The 19,901-nt window shown below is 46.0% G+C and overlaps 2 protein-coding genes across 2 annotated transcripts in view; both read right to left on the bottom strand.

Moving 5' to 3' along the window:
* Positions 1–5,185, bottom strand: part of DCDC2B (doublecortin domain containing 2B) — a 39,943-nt gene extending 34,758 nt beyond the window's left edge. Inside the window, exon 1 of the mRNA XM_063140755.1 lies at positions 4,908–5,185. Coding sequence (XP_062996825.1) covers positions 4,908–5,185 — 278 coding nt within the window. The remainder of the gene's footprint in view (positions 1–4,907) is intronic.
* Positions 5,186–10,886: 5,701 nt separating this feature from the next.
* Positions 10,887–16,009, bottom strand: IQCC (IQ motif containing C). Its single transcript, XM_063140442.1, has 5 exons — positions 15,900–16,009; positions 15,415–15,558; positions 12,438–12,756; positions 12,074–12,192; positions 10,887–11,568 (listed from the first exon to the last, which is right to left on the bottom strand). The coding sequence occupies exons 1-5, from the start codon at positions 15,960–15,962 to the stop codon at positions 11,518–11,520; spliced, it is 696 nt and encodes a 231-aa protein (XP_062996512.1). The 5' UTR covers positions 15,963–16,009; the 3' UTR covers positions 10,887–11,517.
* Between the last annotated feature and the right edge of the window lie 3,892 nt (positions 16,010–19,901).

Genomic DNA, 19,901 nt, shown 5'->3' with positions numbered 1-19,901 from the left:
AACCTTGTACGGTAGTCCAGCTTTACTTTCCTCATATTGTAGCTAAGGGGAGGGGGTATGGAAGAGAGAAAGAAAGGGGGTCTTGCCCATGATTACCTCATAAATTTATGGTGGTAGCTAGATTCAAACTGGGGATTTCCTGACAGGATCTCTTGGTCACCGCACCACACACCACCAGCTCTTGGAGAGGGCAACAAATTCCCATTGATAGGAAATCTGGCTAGATATTGACCATCAAACTTGCTGTTTGTTCTTCTAGCAGAACCTGTCACCTAACAGAAGATCAAATGTCTTCCTGGAGGACTGTTGGATAAGACCTGCCAGAAAGCAGCCTATGCCCTTCCTTTACGTATCTGCTTTAAACACCAGGTGCTGACAGACACTCAGACACCACTCACACATGTCCGCAAAAGGGAAATTGCTTGCTGGAAATGATGGCTGTGCTGTGCTTGTGGGTTGACATCACTGCTGGCTCTGCTGCTGTCATAATCCACATTTGCAGCTCTGTGCCCAGATCGGATCCTCACCAGAGAGCAGCCTCTCAGGCACTTCACCTTGGCCATGTGCTGTGTGAATCCTGCTGCCCGGCACCCATCAGGACTCCCCTAGAAGACATCCCAGCTCACAAAGGCCCTCTCGTGGAGCGGACAGCTTTCCAAGGGCATCTTCTTACAACAAGCCTTGACAGCCATTTCTAGCTCCTCTATTGCAGATAATTTGTCTCTAGAGTGCTCACAGTCAGGCCGTGCCGTGCATAAAACCAACACAGGTTCTGCCCTGGGCTAAGGGCCAATTGGGATGGCAGGAGATGTGGGCAGGGGGAGTGTAGCAGATCCAGAAGCAGGGGCAGGAAGCCCTGAAATAGACCAGCGCCACATAGTTCTGGGGGTGGATTTAGCTCTTTTCTTTGCCTTGTCTTCCTGTTATAAATGCCACCCACCCACCCACATACACACACACACCACAAATTTGCTATTTTCTTTGCAGAAGAAACATAGAGGGACCCATATGGTTACCTGCACATGCTTCCCTATGGAGTTGATTGCAATGGGCAGGGGAACAGTGGGTTAAAGCCCCTGCTTCCCCACTGCCATGGCCTTGGTCCGATTTCCTGCCCACCCTCTACAGCTGTTTTTATCTTAGGGGAAAAAATATTATTTATTTATTTATTTATTACATTTCTATCCCGCGCAATAGCCGGAGCTCTCTGGGAGGTTCACAAAAGCACAGGAGATCGGATCACCTAATGCCACATCTCATTTGGCCGTATCCTTCCAAAGGTACAATGCAACAGCGACGCACATTTCGATAGACGTGGCTGGGGAATGCTGGGAATGGTAGGACTTTTTTCTGTCTAAACATGCATAGGATTGCACCCTAAGGGGGTTGATAGGTGAGGGAAGAGGAGTGGTGTGAAAAGACAGAGGCGTGGGGTGGCCGGAGGGGAAGGAGCTGGTGGGAGTCCTTAGTTCCACAGCTTCTTTGCCGCAAAGATAACCCAGGACCGTTTCCCAAGGTTGCTCTAGTTCCCATTCATCAAGCAACTCCAAATCCTCATACAGGAAAAACCCAGAAGCTTGATCAGCAGTCTCCGCCTTACCCTGCTGAATTTGCTCCAACACATCCTTGCAGAAGGTGTTAGAACTACCCCGGCTAGACAGACTAGGACAGTCCTTGGCAGTGTGGTGCCCTCCAGGTGTTTTCAATTACACCTTTCCATCACCCCGGACCATGCTGGATGGCGGTTGATGGGAACTGTAGTCCAAAACATCTGGAGACTGGGGAAGGCTGGACTCGGGTGTGCCTGGAGATTCATCCTGACTAGCAGCAGCCTATCCGTAAGTCTTTAACAAGGGGTGGGACCCTTGTTAAGAAGGAGTGTGCCAGAGAGGCATCCCCCATCCAGATCCATACCAAACTGACCAGCAAGTGGTTTTTTTGAAGAGTTTTTGAAGAGTTTTATGAGCTATTCCTAGTGAGATAATTGAATAAAGCGACTCCCCAAAAATGGTTTTGAACTGGAAGTGTGCAGACACACACAAACGGGGAAGTCTATGGTTGTTGTTGTTTTCAGTTCAGTATAGGTAATGGATCACATTCCTGCCAACAGACCAGGAGCACCAATGAGTGAAGGACGTTATAGAACTGAATGCCCCCAAATGACAGAACGGGAATCAGCCCCCAGAACCAGGCTTTCCTGGGTGGGTGCATGGACGAGGGGAAAAGGGGCTCCAGAGAGGCTCAGCCCCTCCAACTCGGCTTGCCAACTCCGCCACTGCTCCACACCCACCCACAGGGTCAGGATGCTGAGTTAGGTGGGACTTCAATTGTCTGATCCTGAGACTGTTCCAGCCAGCAGGAGGGCATTCTCAATGGAGAGGGACAACGGAGGGACACAGGTTCAAATATCACTCTGGTCCACTGAGCATTTGTTGCCTCAGCAACAGAAATGCCAGGAGAAACCCGGCTGATCAAGCCCTTTGAGAGCACACCCACCAAACTGCAACCATTAGACCAGCCCAGCTCGACTGGGAAGATGGGCCTTGCAAAGCAGCCGTCCCCAAGAAACGGCAACTGACGCTCAATTGGGAGTGAGATGGTGGTGCAGCATCTCATCCGGCATCTTTCTTCCCAGAGCGGCCAGCCAGGTGTGTATCAGAAGCTCACAAGCTAGACACAAGGGCAGCTGCTCTCTCCTGCTCTTGTTGCCTAGCAACTGCTATACAGAGGCCTGCTGCCTCTGACCCATGTATCCATCCCTGACTGACTACTATTCACAATATCTTTCACACTGAATGAGCTTAATCTATGTGTCACCCAACAGCAAGCCCAAAGGGACCATCTCTGTCAATAAGGCTTGACAGCAGGACATCTTGACAGATGGGGACCCGCCCCCCCCCCAATCTCAGACACTCCCTCCTCATATCTCAGACATTTCCTTCTACAAAACAAAATAGTTGTTAGCCCATGAATTCCAGAACACTTAGAAATTTGGTGATAAGACATCTGCAAAGCAACATGCTCTAGCTGAGAGAGCTGAGCCACCTTCTCCAGGTAAAAGCAGATCCAAGCTGCGGCATTCCTTCATACCTCAGAATGCAGCCCTGGCCATACTCTGAGCATAGGACAAAATCACCATATCTACCCAAAAGACATGTTTTAGGGGCTGTAAGTGGACGGCCGCAACATCTGCTCTCCTCGGATGTGGTGGATGTATGTGTTAGAGGAAGACCCTTGGTTTTAGCTAGAGACTAGACCCTTCTCTGATGCCCACAGGGTCCCTGGCATGGTCCCTGCAATGCCCACAGCTGACTGCTTCACACTTGGCATGGCTGGCTTTCCCCAGTGAGTTTTGGGTTGTCCTAGGTGGAAGGCTTGTGCCTTTCCCCCGAGATGTGCTATAGACAGGAACACAAGCAGCTGTCACACGAATGTGCCTTTTAAATGTTATTTTTGCACACCTGGGAGTCCCCTGAGATGGGAGAATCCAGCTCACAGGTTTGCAGGGCCCAAGCACAATTTTTCAGGCCCAGTACAAACTTGTCATATGACTGCCCTCTCAACACACACATATATACCACAGTCTCATGGTTTTATTTACTGTTTTACTCTGTACAGCACCATGTACATTGATGGTGCTATATAAATAAATAATAATCATAATCATAATAATCATAATCATAATCATGAGTAGGTTGACCAGATACAAAAGAGGGCAGGGCTCCTGCAGCTTCAACTGTTGTGAGGAAGAGGGAATTTCACCAGGTGCTGCAGGCATACAAATGGCACCTGCTGAAATTCCCTTTTCTATGCAACTGTTAAAGATACAGGAGCCCTGTCCTCTGTTCCATATGGTCACCCTACTCATGACTCATAAAAGAAAAGTTTATACTTCAATTCTGAGATTACATTTCTGAAATTATGCCATGGAGCGCACTGGTTGTGGTTGTTGTTTTATTGCCATATTCCAAAACGCATGTAGACACAAAATGGTGGCAGCAGGAGGCGGCGTTTGGCATAATCAGCAGGCAGTTACTGACACCATTTTATACTGATCTCTAATCCCTCTTTGGAAATGGCTAAATTTTTTGCCACAGCTATTTCCGTGTAGCAGGGAGTTCCATAGTTCAGCTGTCCTCAAATTATAGATATTCCCTATGGAGGTATCATCATTCAGCCTCCCCATTTCAGGCAGAATTTGTTGATCTAGAGCCTCAACGTAGAGAAGATGTTTATTTTATATTGTTTTCCTCTGGGCCCCGCATGCCTCTCAAAGTATTCTTACTCATATTCTGACATTCCTTCCCCCTTCTCCTTTGACTTGTAACTTATCCCTGTACACGGCCAGTTCCTTCCCTCCTCCAGCTGTTTTTACCTTCACTTCCTCCTTTAATCGCTTCCCTCTCTTATCCCCTCCATCTTTATTTACCATTATACATATGCACATCGTCATCATCACCATCATCATCATCATCATCAATATTATTAGCCTGGCTCTTTAACGAACTCCCATGACCACAGCTGCCTACGGGCAGGGCAGTCAACAAAGAGGCACTGGGATCCACCTGAAAATGGGCCGAGCCCCACTGATGGGTCCTGGCCCACAGTTTGAGAAACACTGTGCTAGCCTAACTGTGCAAGCAGCACACTTGCTGGGCCAGCAACTCGCTGTTCAGAAAGTTGCTTCTGATTTGGCTCTGGCACAAGATCTGGACGATCAGTAGGCAGACACAGGGAAATGTGTCTCCATAAATATCCCCAAGTGTGACTTACCATTTAACTGTGGTTTCCCCACCACACATGGTAAGGAGGATGCCCCGCCCCGCCCCGCCCCCAGATCTCCAAGCCCTGGCAAAGGCTTCCCTTGCTTGGACCCCTGCAGATGTAACCCTCAAACATCTACTCACTTGAGCCTCTTGAACCGCTCAAAGCCCGCGGCCACATATTGGGCCCCGTTCTGCAGCTCGCCCAAGTCGCTGATTCGATGGCCCTGCCGGGGGGTGTAGATGCTCCTGATGGCGGCGGGGGCCTGGATCGTGCCCGTCACCTCATTCAAAAAGGCCTCAAAGGTCAGGAACCGGCGTTGGCTCACCACAAACTTCCTGCCGTGGAAGAATGGGTCCCCGTTGCGGTACATGACCACGTTCTTGGCGGGCGGCGCCACTGTGATGGCCCCGGACCTCATGCCTGTCTGTGGGCTGCTCATCTTGGAAAGGTGCTTGGGCAAAGGAGGGAAGGAGGGAAAGCCCAGTGAGCCTCAGCAACCAGACGGCAAGCCCTGCCCCATCCAAGTTGAACAAGCTCTGTTCCATGAGCAGTGCTGCCGTTTCCATAGCTGCCTGTTCAGCAAGGGAGAGGCGTTTCCCCAGCTTGGCCAGGAGGCTGAGCCATTTCAACACACAGGGAGAGTCCTTTTTCTCTTGCCTCATGGGAGTCACCTGCCCCAGCTCCCATCCCAACCCTCCTTTGAGAACACTCCTAGCCTTCTTTTGAGCCAGCCAAGGCTCAGCGCCACAGCTGACTTCCCAGTGCCAGTTCTCAGCCTGGCAACAGGGGAAGCACCTGAGCATATACAGAATTCATTCCCCTTCCTAACCTAGAATTCCAGGCAAGGCAGCCTAGAGACCCAGCCTTATTTGGTGAGAAATTAAGGGCACAATCCTATGCATGTTTAGACAGAAAAGGGTACTTCACCTACCAGCATTCCCCAGGCAGCCAAGGGAGTTGGAGGACTTTATTCTGTTTAAACATGCATAGGTTTCATAGGCATGCTCAAGGGGTGTGCTGGGGGTGCGTAGGCACACCCTCATGTCTCAAGCAATAAGCGCTGAAACGAGTAGGTAACCAAAGGGAGATCCAGATGCAATGGAAACTGACCTCCGCTGCCATGCTGAACAACTGCTGCCTCCAAAAGATCACCCTAGCTCCCGGCAGCAGGACTGAAAAGGAATCACCCGGCTGGGAGCCTCTCTGTCGGGAGCTGCATTTCAAAGAGGCCAGGAGGAAGGGCCCTGGAGGCTAATATTGCCTCTGTCACCACAAAGCTCCACCGATGCTGGGGCTTGAGGCACAACTCCTCATTCCCCCCCCCCCACACACACACCTGCATGGTCAGAGTAGGATATCAGTATCTACAGCGTTTTATAAATAAATGAATAAAAATAATGTTCTTCATGACTGAATATTCAATAAATGTTTGCCTTTAAGAAATAAATAAAATGTCCTGGGTGCCCACCCCAATGAAATGTGCTGCACCACCTATGATAGGGTTGCGCCCTCCATTATTGCCGCTAGTAGTCATAACTTCGTAATGGAAATGCCAACCACTGCTTGACAGATATAGCACTTTTAATTAGCAAAGGGATGTGAAGCTTTCCTAACAACCCTGCAAGGTAATTCAATGTTGTTTCATTTTTACGGATGGAGAAAAGAGGTTGAGAACAGGAAAACAGTTTGCCTACCAGTGGGAGCAGTGGGAATTACAGCCAGGTTTTCTAGAACCAAACTCCGTTGATATTGGTGGGGCCAAATACTAGCATCACAATCGGCAGTATTCAAATTCCTGTAAGGTGCAGCAGTGCATCTCTGCGAGCAAAAGATGCTCATGTTCCACCAATGGAAAGGATCCTGGAGTGCTTCTTTGCATGAGCCTGCTGTGCCTTGGCTGGTCTGTGGCACCTGTGCCAGAGACCAGGCCCCCGTCTATACGACAACGGGATGGCTCCTCATTAAATATAAACCTAATTTTTTGTTGATTTGAATGTAGGTAAAGAGCGTCACACTGCAGCAGCAACACTAATTTATTTCCTGAATTTATTTATATTTATAGTGAGTTATAAATGTGTACATGTGCACTATTGCATAGACGAAGCTACAGAGGAGAGAGGAGCGAAGCTATAAATTTTATTTGCTGAGCTCTGCAGATTCATATAACAAACAAACTGGGAGCAGGGTGGGTGACGGAAAGGAATGAAGCAGCAGAGGGAAAGGAACGAGGCAACAGAACACGTCTCCGTCTTCTGGCTGCCCATTTCCCCCTCTTTGTTTTTGTGAACCACCCAGAGAGCTTCTGTTATTGGGTGGTATGACATTTAAAAGGGATAAATGCCAAGTTCTACATCTAGGAAAAAGAAACCAAAGGCACAGTTACAAGATGGGGGATACTTGGCTCAGCAATACTACAAACAAGAAGAATCTTGGAATTGTTGTAGATCACAAGCTGAATATGAGCCAACAGTGTGATATGGCTGCAAGAAAGGCAAATGCTATTTTGGGCTGCATTAATAGAAGTATAGCTTCCAAATCGCACGAGGTGCTGGTTCCCCTCTATTCGGCACTGGTTAGGCTTCATCTTCTTGAGTATTGCATCCAGTTCTGGGCACCACACTTCAAGAGGGATGCAAACAAGCTGGAGGGTGTTCAGAAGAGGGCAATGAGGAAACAAAGGCCTATGAGGAGAGACTGAAAGAACAGGGCATGTTTAGTCTGGAGAAGAGAAGATTGAGGGGAGACATGATAGCACTATTCAAATACTTGTAAAGTTGTCAAACAGAGGAGGGCCAGGATCATCCCAGAGTGCAGGACATGGAATAATGGGCTCAAGTTGCAGGAAGCGAGTTTCTGGCTGGACATCAGGAAAAACTTCCTGTTAGAGCAGTATGGCAATGAAACAAGTTATCTAGGGAGGTGGTGGGCTCTCCCATGCTAGAGGCCTTCAAGAGGCAGCTGGACAACCGCCTGTCAGGGATGCTTTAGGGTGGATTCCTGCAATGAGCAGGGGGTTGGACTCGATGGCCTTAAAGGCCCCTTTCAACTCTACTATTCTATGATTCTATGCTTCACCAGCATTGGTTGAGATTGACTGAGTATTAATGAGTAGATGACTGTCTTTGATTATTTCTTCTGTTTTTTCCTAACAGGATTTGGACGGCATCTCGTCCCACCTCTTGCCTTTGTGGAATAACGCTTGACTTTCTTTTTAAACTTGCCATGTTCCTGGAAACATGCAAGGCCCTGGTCATAAAATTATTACTGTCAGACCGAATTATAATACCCCCCTCATTTTTCTCCTCTGAAAGCAAGCACCCAGCTATGGATGAACAGCCACACAAGGGCTGTTTCAGTGTATTTGGCCTTGTATTTGAGGCCCCAAGAGTGCTAACTACTCCTGAAGCCAGGGGCTATTGCTGAGGGCAAAGAATACAGAAATGCTCACCTCTGCGAGAGCTGATCCAGGAAGAGCTAGTTACTGACCCATGGAAGAGGGACTGGTATCCCCATAATTGCTGACAAGCCCCCTGCATCACAAAGCAGGACACTAAACAGTTCTCTGGCTGACAGGCTCCAGGCAAGGTCAGGATCCTAAATTACACAGAACTTTCTAACATCCTCTCAGGGTTATACTGTGCAATCACTGCGAATTGCATGCAAAGGACTCCGAAGTTTTCCAGTGTATAATCTGCTTTGACTGTGAAGTAGTCCTATGCATCCTGCTTTAATTGTGCTTCTTAGCCAAAAGAACCGACCTATTTTACTACCTCTTTAGGAGTGAATCTTTTGTTGTTCTCCGAGCGGCCACTGGGGGCGCAGGAGGATGATTTGATATGTTTAAAGTACAAATTAAACAAATGCTTACATCTGTGTAAGTTTTAAAGATAAAGACATCAAAATTGGCACAGTAATAGATATTAAGGAGGGCTTTAAGCATACCAAATTTGAATCAGATTGGGTCATCCGTTGATTTTTTTTAATGATTTTTTTACATTTCTCCCCCTTAAACCCTTTCCCGGTATGCAAAGGATCTTAGGAGCGCTGCCACCCGGGGTATGATTTAGCTAACAACAACGACAACTATACGCTATGGGGATAATTCGAGGGAAACGGGTACGTGGGATGAAGCCCTTTGTCATCTATGGCAGGAAAGAATCCAGTCCAGGCTGTCAAGAAGGGCAGCTTTATGTAGGATGGAGCTCTCTTTTATATCCCAAATGGCTTATTTATGAGAAGGCAGGCAGGCAGGAAGAAAGCAGGCTAGAAATCATACGGACTTCTATGCAAGGCTGACCAGATGTGTAGACGCTGGTCTTCAAATGGTAGGCAGGTGAAGACCACAGTCTGACTCATTGTGTATCATTACCATCATACAAATACATGAGTGGTGGGGAGTTAAGAAGGTCCAAAAATGCATGCTTGTCATAAGTTTGAAAAGGCTGGCATTTACTGTTTTAAGGTACAGCAGCAGATTGATTTGCTTGGGAGATATTGATGGTACCTGGAAGATCACTTTGTACCTTATCTACCCAATGGTGTCCAGCACTTGAAAGGAAGAGTCCTGAAGATTGGAAAATGGCAAATGTAATGCCAATTTTGGGATCTCTCTCTCTCTCTCTCTCTCTCTCTCTCTCTCTCTCTCTCAAATTATAGACCAGTTAGCTTATTAGTGGAAAGTATTATTAAAGATAAAAGCATTAAGGACATAGAAGGGAAAATCTTGAAGAGTTAGCATGACTTCTGTAAAGGTAAGTCTTGTCTCGCTAACTTTTTAGAGTGTGAACAAACACATGTATTTTAAAGACTGTTTACTTGGATTTCCAAAAGGCTTTTGACAAAGTCCCTCACCAAAGAATCCTGAGCAAACTTAGCTGTCATTGGATAAAAGAGGTCCTCATTAGGAATAAATTACAGCTCTCAGAGTACACAGAGGCAAGGGCCCCACAAAAAACTGTGTTGGGACCAGTGCTTTTAACTTGTTCATAAATTATCTGAAGTTAGGGGTGAGAAGTGAGGTGGCCAAGTTTGCTGATGACGCCAATTTAGGGTGATTAAAACAAAAAGAGACAGCAAACAGCTCCAAAAGGATCTCGTCAAACTGGGAGGAAATGGGCATAAAATGTCAAATACAGGTCACGGTTTACTGTACATTTGCTTCTTTTAAAATCTATTTTAAAGTGTTTTATTCTTTTTTTATTTTATTTTATCTTGTACACCGCTCCAAAATTTTCAATGGGGAGCAGTATATAAATATTGTAAATAAATAAATAAATGTAAGAATGTGTGAATGATGCATGTTAGGGGAAAAAAAATCCCAACTTTACATATTTGCTGAAGATGTTTAAGCTAGGAATGACTGAGCAGGGAAGTAATTTTGGGTTGGTGATGGATAACCCAGTGCGCGTCAACTGTGAAAAGGGCAAATTGCATGTTGTGGCTCATTGAGAAAGGAATAGCAAAATGAAGTTGCCAGTACTGTAATGCATTTATATCTGAGGTGAGCAACTTCCAGCTTACAGCTCCCATGACCCCCCAACATTGGCTATGCTGGCTAGGGCTGATAAGCTGTAAACCAAAACATCTGGCGGTTGTCCACACCTGCTTTATACAAATCTACAGTGTGACTACATTTGGCATACTCTGTATGGTTCTGGTCACTGCGCCTCCCAAAAAATATTATTATTATTATTATTATTATTATTATTATTATTATTATTTATTTATTTATTTATTTATTTATATAGCACCATCAATGTACATGGTGCTGTACAGATTACACAGTAAATAGCAAGACCCTGCCGCATAGGCTTACAATCTAGGGCTGAGAACGGTGCAGAACTGGGCAGCTAAAATGGACTGGAACAATTTCTCTATGATATTCTCAATTTCTCTATGAGATTAAGTCTTTGGGGGCTTATCTTAGAAAAAAGGCAAGTGGTTAAATATGATAGAGATGTGTAAAGTTATGCATGGTGTGGAGAAGGTGGATAGCGAGAGGTTTTTCTCCATGTGTCATAAACCCACCTGGAATGCCATTTTCTTGGTAAAAAGGTGGGCTAGAAATAAAATGCATAAATGCTAGAACCCAAGGCCACCCAATGATCAAACAAATAAAATAGTACTCATATTTTATTTAAGACATTTCTATCTTTGCTTTGCAGCCCCCAAATTTGTTAAATTTGCAGGAAAAAAATCAATGAAAAACCCCCCTGAAATGACTGAAGATAGCAAGCCCAATCCTGATTAGATATCCAATGGAATATTATTGTTATGCTAGTTTAATTATTAGAAGTTTTCTTAAAAACAGGATCTTCATGGCCAATAGCTATGCTGGCTGGGAATTATGGGAGTTGCAATCCAAGACAAATAGAGAGAGCAGCAGTTGGGGAAGGCTGTGATACCAGCTAGCTCTGCAAAGGCTGCTAAAGCCATGCATGCAAAGTCTTTAAGCTCGGATTTTACTCCATCACAAGCAGAGTCTGCAGAACAGAACCTGAGCCTTCCACAATGAACACTGTTCTTGTTTCAAAAGCACACTTGCAACAGGCAAATCTTTGCAACTGGCAAATCTTCAGTCTTCACTGTTGCTTTCACAAGCCTCAAAGCTGAGCTCAGTCAGGATCCATGCAGAGTGGCTAACTTGAAGGAACAAGCCCTTGCCTGCAGCCCAAGGTTTTCTTTCCACTGCTGGCTGGGAAGAACGTGCGCTTCCAATTTTGTGTACACAGGCCCATAGGCCGTATACCCTCAGGCTGGCAGTCCCTCTGAGCTCCCAAACCTCTGTTTCAGGATCAAGTACTACAAGAGGGGAAGAGAAGAAGAGGGAGGAAAACAGGGAATCAGACACAGATGGAATCCAGTCAATACTTATTATTATTAATAATATTTTTTGCAGCACCTAATGCACTGTGGTCCCAAAATAAATGTTAAGCTCATAATAAGCAACAGCATACCATTTAATGGCCTAGATTCCAATGGAAACAAGCACTCCCCGCCTTAGTAGTCTTAAGAATTTGTCCAATGTAACAGTTACTGGCTGAACACAAATACATACTGATTTTAAGAGACAGAAGCAAAGGGATTATCCCAAACCCACTGGCTCTTTGCTCAGAGGTAAAAGGATGCCTCTTGCACAGAGTAGATGTCACCTTACGAAAGGAACAGACAAGTGCAAAAGTTGCAGTAGGGGCTTTATGGGTTGTGAACTGCCCAGAGAGCTTCAACAATTGTGTGGTATGGAAATATAATTAATCCCCCTCCATGAACCTCCCCCTACAAAAGTCCTCCTAGGGGAAATTCTTACATTCTTACGGCTGACAATAGCTTGTTGTAGCCACAGCAGCTCCATGGCCAGGTGCTTTCGGTAGTGCTGGAGATCAGATACAGTCTGCGGCATTTCTTGTACTTTTCGGAATGGAAGCTCTGTACAAAAAGAGATCCATCAAAGTCTAGAAGTCATCCTTTGTCAGCCTTACTTCTCCCTATTTCCTCCTCCACCCCAGATTTAGACTGTATGGTTCTTGAGGTAGAAGCTTTGCTTATGTGAAGTCTGTAAAGCACTGCATAGATATTTTTAAGCACCCTCAGAAAAATAGTAACGGCACAGCAAACAAAAAGTAAACTTTCCACAACAGAAGGGAGTTTGGAGTTCCATCCACATGTCTCACCCTGGCTCAGCCTAGCAGACTCCGTGTCCAGGATTGTGCTGCTCCATTCAGAGGATACATTGCTGGGATCCTCCCTCTGTACTGGCAGGCTGCAGGGATTCCCAGAGGGATGGTCCATGAGATGCTCTACTTTCTGCCTCATGTCACCAGCTTCACCTTCTGCCACCAGCTCAGCTGGAAGCCGGCTTGGAAGCAGCATTTCACGACACTCTTCTTCAGACAGCAACTCCTCCTGACAAAACCTTTCCTGTGTCATGGTCTTGTTGGAGCCCGCCTCTTGGTCCTTTAATTCCTTAAATTTTAACAGTTTTTGGACAGACTGTAAGATACACAAAGAGAGGAGCATTATGAGCAGCAAGGGACAAACATTACTCTGCACCAGTGCAAGATCCTTTCTGTCCAGAAGGTGCAACATTGCATTAGAAAGTACAGCAAAAAGTCCTGTGGTACCTTAGAGAAAACTAAATGTATTGTGCAATAATTTTTCATGGGCACAAGCCATTCAGCACTTCATCAAACAATGCCCATAAAGGCCTATGCCACCATATAATTGTCTGACATTTTTTTTATTGTACGTTTAATCAGCCCAATAATCCAAGTTCTCCGAGCAGCAAAGAATATACTAAAAACATAAAATGCAAGCAATAACATAATGAATAAAAATAGAAATAATAAAACCAAGACAAAAATAGCAGCAAAGAATAAAAATATCACAGCACATAAAACCAAGGTAGAACAAACACCAAATAAAAGGGCGCTAAGTTCTAAGAGCAGCTCTAAAGATGCCTGGGAAAATAAAAGGTTTTCACCTTGCACCAAGTGAGTCTCTCTGGGGAGGACCCCTTACGCCTGGAACGCTCTTCCAGAACATTTGAGAACTACAAGTTCAACCACAGCTTTTAAAGCTCAACTAAAAACTTTTCTTTTTCCTAAAGCTTTTAAAACTTGATGTTGTGCAGACTTCTACTGTTACTTTCTACTGTTAGTTTTTCCCTACCCTGTGCCTGCTTACCCTTCCCTGTACCTGTTGGCATTCTCTTCCCCTCCTTATTGTTTTACTATGATTTTATTAGATTGTAAGCCTATACGGCAGAGTCTTGCTATTTACTGTTTTACTCTGTACAGCACCATGTACATTGATGGTGCTATATAAATAAATAATAATAATAATAATAATAAGGACATTTCACATACAAGGTGTCACCACTGAAAAGGCCCTATCTCTTGTAGCCACTTGCTTTGACGCATTTGGCAGGGATCCTGGAGGAGGGCCTTGAATGATGATCTTAAGGTCCACGTAAGCTTATGGCATGGAGGTGTTTGGCACTAAACTCTGTCGTTTTTGCTACAACAGGTACCCTAAAATTCAACTCCAAGTAGAGGAAACATGACAAATTCTTGAACCAGAGACAGTTCATCAACATCTAATCTACTAATTCCAAAAAAGAGGAAAAGGAAAAGGAAAAAAAGGGCTATCATAATTTCTGCATGAAAAGAAAGGTAAGGATGTGCTTCTCTATGCACAGAGAAAATACTTTTTTCTTCTGTGCAGACAGAGGCAAGCAGCATTTTCCTTCATGTACAGAGAGGCAACCAAAGATTCCAGCCTGTCTCTGGGCAGAGGAAAATGCTTTTTCCTCCACGCAGACAGGAAGAGAGTGATTATGCCCCCCACCTCTCTATGCATGGAGGAAATGGTTTTCTAGTGATTCCCCTGCATGCCACTCTGCCTCCCAATTAGGAGGATGAGTGGAACACAGGGAAATCCCCATTGTTAGAGGGGATCCCTTCCCCTGCTAGCTTCCAGGGGGCAAGACCTGGAGGAGGGGGGCATAGACTAGATAGGAAACCTCTGCGGCCTGGTTTAGGCCCATCGGCCAGAGCTTCCTCATCCCCGAATTAAAGGATGCCATGAACCCAAACCACCCATCAATGGAGAAGGCTGCCTGCTCTCCCCACCACCACCCCGATTCACTGCTCTGGTCTTCTTTACTTCCCAAGCTGCCTCCCCTGGGTGGAGAGAATTCTGCTGCCTCTCTGCATCAGACGTAACTGGATCATTCAGCCATCCCAAAGACAGCCATTCCGCCTACACAGGAGGCAAGCAGAAACATGGATGGGAGGAGACAGTGGCTCATATGAATCCATGTAATTATTACCCCCTCACACCTTTGCTTCACATTCTAAATCAGAACAGACAGAAATCTGGGAAATCTGGGGAACACTAACTTTAATCTAATGACTAAGGAGGGGGTAAAACCCCTGTGTTATCCTTCATCTGCCCAGCTCTACATTAACCCAAAGTACCCTACCGGCCATGACCACATCCCACAGAGGCAAGCTGTGCAGAAAAGTTAATTCATTTAGTTAGTTCTATCCAGCTGAACTCCAAGGCCATTGTATGCCTTTACATTCTTATGCTTAGTAAAAAAAAGAAAGAAAAAAGCAGGCAATAGTACAGCCCTGAAAATGAGCCAACAAAAGTTCCTAGACTGCTAACAGCCTGGGTTTCCATGCTTCCATTTCTCCATAGCCAGCATGAAAATGCAGGTAACTAGGCTCTTAGCAGGGCAGAATTTTTTTAAAGGCCTTTTATCAAGCGGACTGGCAAAGGCGGGAGGGAGCAATTCAAATCCATCCTCGCCACTGTGTTGCTGTGCTAGTCACAAAGGAGGGAGCTTTCCTTCCTCTGCTTCAGGAGGAGAGGCAGCTCATTCCATCCCTCCTCCACCTCCTTGCTGCATTTCTGTTCTGGTCATGGAGGAGGCTAAGCCCCTTCCTCCATAGCCAGTGTAGGAAGCAAGGGGAGGAACAACCTTCCCCTGACCTGCATAGAATACCTTGTCATCTACACTACCAGACTATTGCAAGGCCGCAATAGTCGTGTCATTCAAGCCAGTTCTTTCCAGTGTAATTCAAAGCCCAAGAATGTATAAGTGCTGCAGGCTTTCACCAAAAGCAGTACGAATCGTCATACCTTTGGGATAAAAACAGGTCTTGGTAGAGAATGTCTGTTCCACTGCAGACAATCCAGATTCCCTTCAACCTCCTTTACAATGCTCTCATACTCCCCTTTTAAGCTTTGAAACCTCTTCCTGACGAGGTGACCCCTGACAAACGCCTAGAAAGAAAATGATTGATAAAAAATAATAATCACAAATTAGAAAGGAATACAGGGCCAGTGGTCCACTCCGGGGTTGACGCTTTCTTCCTCGGAGACTGCTCTTGGGCCTTTAGCTATTCGTCCACACCTCTGTCCCACCTTGATTCTAGCCCTATTAATTTACTCCAATTCGGAGTCCTCAAGGGGGGAAAGTTAAAATATTGACATTTAAGGCCAAACATGACATAAAAGTAACCCTACTTTTATACACACACACACACACACTTACACTTTTAACTGGCTTGGCAAGCCTCCCCGGCCCCGCCCACTTACACCACCCGCAATTCTCGTGGCCCCACCTGCAGCACCATCACTCTGCTCCGGAGCAGCATCAGCCGCTGCTCCCTCGCCACCGCCTCCATCTTCCTCAACAGCCGCCGCGAGCAACCGGAGCAGCTCTTGCTGCCCCGGCAACCGCGCCTCCCGATTGCGTCACCGGAGCGCGACGCGCCCGTCGTGGGCCTCGGACCCAGCTTCCTGCAAGGTCCCACGTGCGAGCGGCAGGGGGCGCTGCCCACCGCCCTCTCGGCTCTCCCCATCGGGCGGCGAGGCGTTTGTGACGTGTGAAAGCAAGGATGTTTTCTTATGCCCAACATGGCGACCTTTGCTTTTAGTTACTTCTTCATCCGTTTAAATTTAATTAACAACAGGGTCATGTTAAGCACTAGCAGAAGCATAGACAGAGATTCAAAGCAAATGCCTCTTTAGAATATTGTTTATGACACGTTGAGGGAAGAGTGGGATAAAAAATCTCCTCCCCTCTTTATTTTCACAACAGCCCTATGAGGTTGGCCTATGACCACCCAGGAGCTCACCCTTGCTCTAGGCCAGAGCCCAGTGCCATGGACCTATCACACAACAAGAAGAAGAAATTTCTTCTCCTAAGACATACTCATATAGTAGGGGACTTTGGGGACGGTGTAAAAGCCGGAACGGAACAGGCCGGAACGACCCCATTATATTAAAAAACCATACCAAAAACAGTGGCATGTGTTAGCAACACTTGGGAACAATATTTTAGGACTAAAACCATGCCAATATTATATCACTATTAACCCCAGAACTCCCAAAACAACGTCCGGAACAGAATGCGATGGCCGGAACGGCCATCACTGAACGAGCGATATCAACCAATCTCACCTAGTATCTTTACGGCCCATTTTGCGCAATTCGCGTTTTTGCCCGGAACGGGTATCTGAACGTGGTTTCGGGGCTACTTTTGGAGCTTTCTATATTTGTCCCATCTTGTCATGTGCATCTGGTCAGTTTGGTTGACTTTCCTTATTGGGAAGCTGCTGTTACGGCCTTTTTTGCGCAATACGTGTTTTTGCCCGGAACGGGTATCTGAACATGGTTTTGGGGCAACTTTTGGAGCTTATTACCTCAGGCTCACCTAGTAATGTGTGTCTGGTGAGTTAGGTTGACTCACCTCATTGGGAAGTTGCCGTTACGGCCCTTTTGCGCAATACGCGTTTTTGCCCGGAATGGGTACCTGAACGTGGTTTCGAGGCAACTTTTGGTGCTTATTACATCCGGCTCACCTAGTAATGTGTGTCTGGTGAGTTTGATTAACATACTTCACTTGGAAGCTGCTGTCCCTGTCCGTTTTGCGCAATATGCGCTGTGCGCGGAACGGTTATCGGAACGCAGTTTCTTTGCACCTTTTGTGGCTTACTGCAGCCCTACCATGGAGTTATGCATGACTCGTGAGTTTGGTTGATATCGCTCGTTCAATAGTGGCCATTCCGGCAATCCCATTCTGTTCCGGACGTTATTTTGGGAGTTCTGGGGCTAATAGTGATATAATATTGGCATGGTTTTAGTCCTAAAATATTGTTCCCAAATGTTGCTAACACATGCCACTGTTTTTGGTATGGTTTTTTAATATAATGGGGTCGTTCCGGCCTGTTCCGTTCCGGCTTTTACACCGTGCACTTTGTTGTGCACCTTGAGAGGGGTCAAGACAAAGCACAGGCAATTCCACTACAATCAGAAAGGAAAAAACAAAACAGAAAATAGACAATATGGACTCTAGTGGTGCAATGTTCGTGTTCCTGCCTGAGATCGACGTGGCATACACCTGCAGCCAGTGCAAGCTGGTTGCGCTATTGGAAGAAAAAGTGAGAGGACTTGAGCAGCGAGTGTCCACCCTCCAAGGAATGAGAGAAGGCGAAGAGCTCTTAGAACAGTGGAACTGCAATAGCAACAAGAAGCACAAGAGATTGAAGAGCAAAAGCAAGCTGAAGCAGAAGTGGAGTATGCTGAGGGGAGGAAAGCCACTGAAGAGGAAACTCCTTGGAAAAGAGTGGCAGTTAGGAGCAGAAGAACTAGAAGACATTCTGCACTAGTGGAACCATTAGAGTTAAGCAACTGCTTTCAGCTACTGGAGGATGAGACTGGAGTAGGGTGACCATATTTTGGAAACCAAAAAGGAGGACAACACAGCCCCCCCCCAAGGGGGCGTGCCCAACTACATTTCCAGCCCCCAAGGGGGCGTGCTCACCAACATGCCCAGCCCCCAAGGGGGCGTGCCCACCCAAACATGGCCTTGATCACATGTCTGGTTTCACAGCACACAATTAAGGCAAACCTGTTCTAGTAACATCTTAATGTTAAAATCACTGGAATAAAGAACAAGTGAGACATTCATTGTATCTGAATTTAACTTCACTCACGCCTACTTTTGTAGCTTTTGCGATATTCTGTGTGATACAGTCTCCCCTTACCTCAAATATCTTTTTTGACTGCAAATCCTTCACTGGATGCCCATAGTCTCAACTTTCTAAAATTTAACACTCTTTCCATCACCTTTCTCATATCCATTATCACACATTCAGCATACTGCTACCACTGAACAAATGAAGCAATTGACAAGTGCAAAAAAATCTAGTACAAAAAAAAAAGGAAAACCACACTGTAAATGAATCATAATCTCAAAGCCTAAGGCGAAAATAAAAATTCATTCACACACACACACACACACACACACACACACACACACTCAAGATAAAATAACAACAACAGACACCTCATACATGCTCATCAAAGGCAATAAAAATTAAAATCTACACACACCTGCACACTCACCCAACGTGGAAAAAGCTCCACAACTTCCCCAAGACAATCTAAAGAAAAAAACTCCCCACACACACTTAACTGAGGGGGGGGGGGCAGAATAAAAATCCACTCCACGCTCACCAAAGGCAAAATCATCATCGCCACCACCATCATCATCTACAGCCACACCCCCCCCAAGGCAAACAATAAAATAACACTAAAAATACAATACTTACAAACCCAAGGCAAAATAATAATAATAATAATAATAATAATAATAATAATACCGCGCAGGCCAAGTAGAAGGCCCCATTGAGGCAGGGAGGGGGGGTGGGGACGTGATCCCGGAAGTCTGGGGACGTGTCCCTCTAGCCCCCTCCCCCAGGGTCAATGCAGCCTTCTACTCGGCCTGCATGATTGCCCAGGCCAAGTAGAAGGCCCCATCGAGGCAGGGAGGGGGCGGGGACGCATTCCCGGAAGTCTGGGAATGCGTCCCTCTAGCACCTTCCCCCCGCCCCGATCTGAAGCCTTTAGAGACATGACTCAAGGGTTGCCAAAGCTCATAAAGCCCAGAGACACATACCCTTTCCTTCTCATCCATGTGGGAACAAATGATGTCGCCAAGCGGAGCTATGAAGAAATCATGTCAGACTTTAAAACTCTGGGAAGGAAACTCAAGAACATTGGGGCCCAGATAGTTTTCTCATCCATCCTCCCAGTTCTTGGAAGATTAGAAATGGAAAGAAAAATACTCTGGGTGAATGACTGGCTACGAAGGTGGTGCCGACGTGAGAGTTTTGGATTCTGGGACCACGGGCTATGCTACATGGAAGATGGACTGCTGGCAAGGGACGGGTTGCACCTCACAAGGGCTGGAAAGAATGTGTTTGGCCACAGCATGAAGAACTTGATCAGGAGGGCTTTAAACTGAATCTTACGGGGGTGGGAGACGTCAACTTCGAGGCAACAATGGATGAAGGCCCATGCACCACAGTACAGAGAACAGCTCCAATAGTGCCCCAAAATAGTGTCCACAACAATGTAGGAAGGAAGCTAGACTACTATATAGTCTTTGGTGTCTATATACTAATGCCCAGAGTATGGGAAACAAACAGAACAAGCTTGAACTCTTAATAAATGAAGGCAAATACAACTTGATAGGTATAACTGAAACTTGGTGGGATGACTCCCATGACTGGAATATAGCAATTGAAGGATATAACTTGTTCAAAAAGAACAGAAGA

This window comes from Elgaria multicarinata, chromosome 13 (genome assembly GCF_023053635.1).
Source record: "Elgaria multicarinata webbii isolate HBS135686 ecotype San Diego chromosome 13, rElgMul1.1.pri, whole genome shotgun sequence".
NCBI classification, from domain to species: domain Eukaryota; kingdom Metazoa; phylum Chordata; class Lepidosauria; order Squamata; family Anguidae; genus Elgaria; species Elgaria multicarinata.
Note: the sequence above shows the minus strand (reverse complement) of the source record. Positions and strands in the feature narration are given on the sequence as shown.